At 46.6% G+C, this 5,529-nt stretch overlaps 1 protein-coding gene across 1 annotated transcript; it reads left to right on the top strand.

The window, feature by feature from the left end:
• The first annotated feature begins 382 nt into the window (after positions 1-382).
• Positions 383-5,391, top strand: LOC138633517 (golgin subfamily B member 1-like). Its single transcript, XM_069719786.1, has 6 exons — positions 383-788; positions 1,551-1,608; positions 2,818-2,973; positions 3,373-3,510; positions 4,452-4,562; positions 5,230-5,391. Exons 2-6 carry the CDS (start codon positions 1,564-1,566, stop codon positions 5,389-5,391), a joined length of 612 nt encoding a protein of 203 aa, XP_069575887.1. The 5' UTR covers positions 383-788; positions 1,551-1,563.
• Positions 5,392-5,529: the final 138 nt, after the last annotated feature.

The raw sequence follows: 5,529 nt of genomic DNA, 5'->3' as shown, positions 1-5,529 counted from the left end.
GTGTATTAAATAAAAAACTGTTTGCTGACGTCAGAAACCTTGGACGGGTCCTTTAAAACGACCAGTAGCATTACGGGACCGCTCGGGGACATTTAAACCGAACCGGAAGTGACAAGGCTCTTTTTCTCTTGGTATTTGTTGCATCTTTGATGAGCATTTGACGGGACAGCAGGTCCATTCTGGAGAAAACACAACTAATGAACTAAGAGTTTACTACGTCTCTACCGCAGCTCTGTCAGTCCAGTCACTCCCACGATTTATTCCGTTTTGTACCGGATGGTGATCGTAAACTCTTGGACGGGCTTCCGGTGTTCCTCCGGGGTCCCATCAGTGTGACAGCACCGCGCATGCGCAGATTCCGCCCAGTTCGTCTGTTGACAAACGTGACCGACGCTCATTTCTGTCCGGGTTTTAATTCCGTCGCCAAGTGGAATAAAATGTCATTTAACGGCATTTTGTCGACGTAGCGATGTTTGAGACGGATTCTTCATGACGTTGTAAACCCGGTGAGCACTTATAAGTCATATTTATCCGGGTACGAGTTGCATGACGGGGCGAAATTTTTTCAAGTGGACAAGATGCAATTAGATGCTAGCTGAGTTAGCATGTAGCCACATAGCTGGCCGGATAAAGTTAGCTCGCTGGGTTAGCGTTTAGCTCGAGCCGGTATTTGATGAGATAACCGGCCGACTCGCCACCGCGACCCTCACCGGGCCCGCTGGGGGGACGGGACGGGACGCCGAAGTACGTGACCCTCACGGGGCCCGCTGGGGGGACGGGACGCCGAAGTACGTGAGTCCACTTAGGCTGCGGACAACTTTTAGTGACGCAACACTGGTTTTATCTCCGAAATATTTATGTTTCTAAAAAACTGATTCTAATCTGCAGACGTGTTGAGTCACGTGTTTAACTTCAATCTGAACCTGACTGCAGTTTTACAGCCGCCATCCGATTCCGCTTTAACAGGTGCACAGTTCACCTGTTCGTTACGTATCAGATGAATGACGTCACTATCAGATGAATGAAGTGTGTGTTGGTGTGAATAAATATGAATTAAACACAAGTTAGTCCTGAAACGGAGGAACAGCCGCAGACAGCCTGAGAACCGGTCCGACCGGATCTCCCTCCGGTGTCACGTGGGTCTGATGACAGCAGGCCTCGAGCCCTGGCCGGTTCAGTCTTGTACACTTTCACACCTGTCGGTGTGGAACTGGACCGGTCCGGTCAGAACCAGCTGGGCTGTCAGAAAGTCTTCAATGAACCAGTTTAACTAACAGTCTGTGATGGTCCACGACCTGCTGATCCCTTCAGACCCAGTGTTGGTGCTGCAACCCCATATACATATATACGTGTGTATGTGTGTGTATGTATGTGTATATAAAAAATTAAAAAAATAAAATATATATATATATTTATATATAAGCCCCTGTGTGAACCATAAAATCAGGTTCTCTGTACTGAAGGATTATTAATCCTGAACCATCAGAGAGCTGAACGCTGCAGAAGAAAAGAGGACACTGAATAATTTACTGTGTGTGTGTGTGTTCTAGGTCAGATGAAACCATGCTGAAGTGGTTCTCCGGTGAAGAGGGGGAGCCCGGTTCTGCAGTAAGTACACATGTTGTCTTGTGTTTCATTGAAGGTCATCTGTTGTTGTTGAAGGTCATCTGTTGTTGTTGTGTTACTTTTATCAGCAGGAACGATGCCCATATTTAGTCGTGGCAGTTTGTCCTTAAAAACATTTCTGTCAGCAGACAGAGTAAAGCATGTCCGGGTTGTTCCCGCCTCCTCATACCTGTAGATTCACCTGAGGGGCCCAGCTGCCCAGCGCCTTCAAAATAAAAGCATTAACAAATGAACAAATTCCTCCATATTCCTCAAACAAAACAGCAACAGAATAAACAGATAAAGGTTTAATTAATAATAATTAAAGGTCTAATAATTAAAGACCGAACGGCGGCCCGGCTCCATCCGGACTGACTCTGCCTCTTTTTGTCAGATCATATTTGGGTGTGAGGGTCCAGACCAAAGATGGTCTGTGTGAAAAAAACACATCTGTATTCAGAAAAGAGTTTCTCTTCTATAAACCATCAAATGATAGAAAACTGCTGATCCAGTGAGATCATAAACTACCGAGTCATCCAGTCGGCGGTCTCTGTGACCTCTGACCTCTCTGATGATGTCAGAGAAGCCGTCTGAAGCGCTGCAGTGTTTTTCATGCTCAGATAAACAGGCTTTAGGAGAGAGTGCTGAACACAGGGCTTTAACTTCCTGCCCTCCCCCCACCCCCATCCTCTCCACTCTGCAGCCTGAACGCTGCTGGTCGCTCCAACTGCCACTCAGAACATATTTATTACTAAATATATATATATTATACTTCTTACATCTGACATGTTGAACAGAACATTGAGTTTCAGCATTTAGATTTTGAGAGTTATCTGGTAGATTTGAATCAGCGCTCCTGTTCTGTGGACTGATGTTGGAACCGGCTGTATTCAGTGGACCAACACATCCTAAAGAACCTTGAAGCTGGTCTGACACCGCAGCATTTTATTGGAATATGTAAACATGGAGGCATAAATGTTGGTAGTATCACAGCAAAAGAATCAAAGTATTAAGAACTAGCATATGGATCCGAGCATCCTCTGTCATTAAAAGCAAGACTGACCTCTTCATGTAATAGTTGTTGCTGTAGCGCCACCTGCTGCTGTAATTCACTGATATTTGCTCCCTCAGATGGCTCACGTTAACGTGGGTCTGCAGTTTGGTTATAATAAAGTTTTGCATTGAAAAGTCACATGATCTTCACCTCCTCAGGGCCCCGGCTCCCCCCACGGTGCTGGTGCCGGTGGGGAGGTGGCCGTGGAGGAGATGGTGGAGCGGCTGAGCCAAACTGAGCTGCTCGTCTCGCAGCTGAAGGAGATGATCCGGGAAAAGGACGCGACGCTTCGCTCCAAAGACGAGCAGCTGAAGGTGAGGACGTAGTCCTCCGGAGTCCTCCATCTTGGCTCGGACGGAGTCCTCCATCTTGGCTCGGACGCTGCCTTCACCTCATGTGACTCCACGTGCCATGACACACATTTAAATCTAATTTGCCCACTGCTGGCAGAGATCAGTGTCTGAGTCCAGCCCGGAGGTCACATGACTCACTTTAAAGATTAAAGCTGCAGGATGATACAGACAGGAATGTGAGATTAGAGCTCGGCCATGTTTCAGTGGATGTTTGGTTTAAGTTACAGGAGACTCATGTAGTGATACAGTTCACCTTCATGCAGCTGATGGGGTCCCCCAACACTGAGACGTAGAGATGAAGGGCTGACTGCATGTCTGCGTGACTGTGACTGCATGTCTTTGTGTCTTTGTGTGCTTCAGGGGGAGAAGGAGGCCTGTGAGGCCAAACTGTCCAAGCTGCGTCTCCAGAACAAGGCCAAGGTGACGTCACTCACTACACAGTTGGAGGAGCTGAAGACACAGCAGGGAGGTTCTGGTACACCGACACGCAGCAAGAAGGTACATACACACACACACACACACACACACACACACACACACACACACACACACACACACACACACACACACACACACACACACTTTATGTTTTAATGTTGATTCTGAATCAGATTTAAGTGATTTTGACCACTAGGAGGAAAAAAGCCTCCAATGTACGTTCACTGTAACATGTACCATTGGCTGGTGTTAGATCGTAACAGCGGGAGGATCGCTCTGCTTGTGATTGGTCGGTATGTTGTGGGAGGGGATATAAAAGAGTTCGTAGCTTCAGGTCTGTAAAATGGTTCTGATCCAGAAGTGTCTTCAGCTGCAATACCAACGAGTGCCACTAGAGGTCGGCTCCAAAAAGCCTCCGGCTCCATAGACTCCCATTCAACTTCTCTCATCAAATCCAAAGTGAATCAAATGTGTCCATCAGTTATCTCGGTGTTGTTAGCTAAAGTCACTCCTTCTTATTAGTTTTCTGGAGGTCCATCTGAAAATAATCCCTCATTCATTAGAAAAGAAGATTCAAGAAGACCTGTTTTTGGGGGCGTGTCTGTTTGATTGACAGGTCTGTGGTGCAGTCAGGTTACAGCTATCGGTGGGCGGGATGTAGTATCGTCAGGTTTCCGATCAGATCGGTCAGATCCACCGCTGGCTCCTCCCCCAGCTCGTCCAAATATGGTCACTTCCTGCTCCAAACTGCTCCGAACTATCAAAGATGGTGACGGACAGAATCTGAACTGGAGGATTCATAACGTTCACAAACCAACGATGACATCACTGATGGTTGATTAAAAATAGCGACCAGTTGATTGACAGTGAAACAGCCAATCACGGCAGCAGAGGGTTTAGAGCGTGCATCCCTCTGGCTGATCCGATCTAGCACCAACACACTGAGTCCTGGTTCATGTTCATGTAATGTTTCCGGTTCTGTCTTCATGTTTTCATCTCAGGGTTCATCTGAAGGAGAACAAGCCAGTCGGGGGAAGATCGTCCTGCTGAAGAAGAAAGTGGAAGAACTGGAGCAGCAGCTGACCCAGAGAGACGAGGAGCTGCAAAACCAGGTAATGTTGGTTCAGGTCCAACATGAAAAGATGCTTCATTCACCTCAGAGGAGTTGATCAGATTGACGGAAGCTCTGTACTTTATAATGGATCAGATGTCAGAACACTAAGTTTACATTAGTCTGTGTGAAATAAAGAGAGAAGTTTTTAACTGGAAAAATAGGAATCAGTGATGAAAAGTGATGAGACATCTTTTTAAAACGGTAACCGTAGCAACATTTAATTCAGTTTAATTCCATTTATTTCAGGTGTAAAATCACCATGAAACACGTTACAATCCCAAAACAAAACTACAAGAACCACATTAAACACATCAGTGGATTTTTAATTTTTGTTTCAGGTGTTTGGACTTCAAATAGTCATTAAAATATAGAAAATCAAAGAGTACATGCACTGTCCTTTGCCCCGCCTGGTTGTAATGTGTTACTCCTGTCAGAAGGTGGCGGTAATGCACCTTAAAGCTGCCTGCCAGCCTCCATTAAACAACATGAGGAGTTAGAAGAAGAACATGTCAGTAGTAGAGTCTGGAGCTCTGCAGGTGAATAAGTGTCTCTCAGGTGTTAGATGCTACACGGAGGAACAATCAGTTCCTTCTGAGTAATGTTTGAATCTTATTTTTGCTTTAAATCTTTATTGTGTAACTAACATTGTGTTTAAATGGTCCCAGAGGAAGGAGCTGGAGTCACGGCGGCAACGAGGTGAGGAAATGGACGCCATGCTGACGGAGAGGGACAGGAAGCTGTCGGAGAAGGAGGCCTACATCGTCCACCTGCAGACGGCTCTGGGAGGAGATCAGCCTGCAGAACAACAGAAGGTCCGACACCTCTGAGCAGCTTCATCCCACAATGCTGCTCTCCACCGCACATCTGACCGTTTAATCTGTCCCTGCTCAGGTGGAGGAGGAGGAGGAAGGAGGAGCGTTGGCGGAGCTGCAGCTGCTAGTGCAGAGTCTGACCAAGAAGGTGGG

The sequence above is a fragment of the Brachyistius frenatus genome, unplaced genomic scaffold (assembly GCF_029030835.1).
Source record: "Brachyistius frenatus isolate BFR_SWC_R1_liver_20210118 unplaced genomic scaffold, ASM2903083v1 Contig_224, whole genome shotgun sequence".
Taxonomy (NCBI): domain Eukaryota; kingdom Metazoa; phylum Chordata; class Actinopteri; family Embiotocidae; genus Brachyistius; species Brachyistius frenatus.
The sequence above is the reverse complement of the archived record's forward strand: the minus strand, read 5'-3'. Positions and strand labels throughout refer to the sequence as shown.

Bases quoted from the DNA above. Each gene is read 5' to 3' on its own strand.
- LOC138633517 (XM_069719786.1), top strand. From the start codon at position 1,564: ATGCTGAAGTGGTTCTCCGGTGAAGAGGGGGAGCCCGGTTCTGCA. The intron at 1,609-2,817 runs GTAAGTACACAT...TCACCTCCTCAG, and splicing joins AGGGGGAGCCCGGTTCTGCA to GGCCCCGGCTCCCCCCACGG. The intron at 2,974-3,372 runs GTGAGGACGTAG...TGTGTGCTTCAG, and splicing joins CCAAAGACGAGCAGCTGAAG to GGGGAGAAGGAGGCCTGTGA.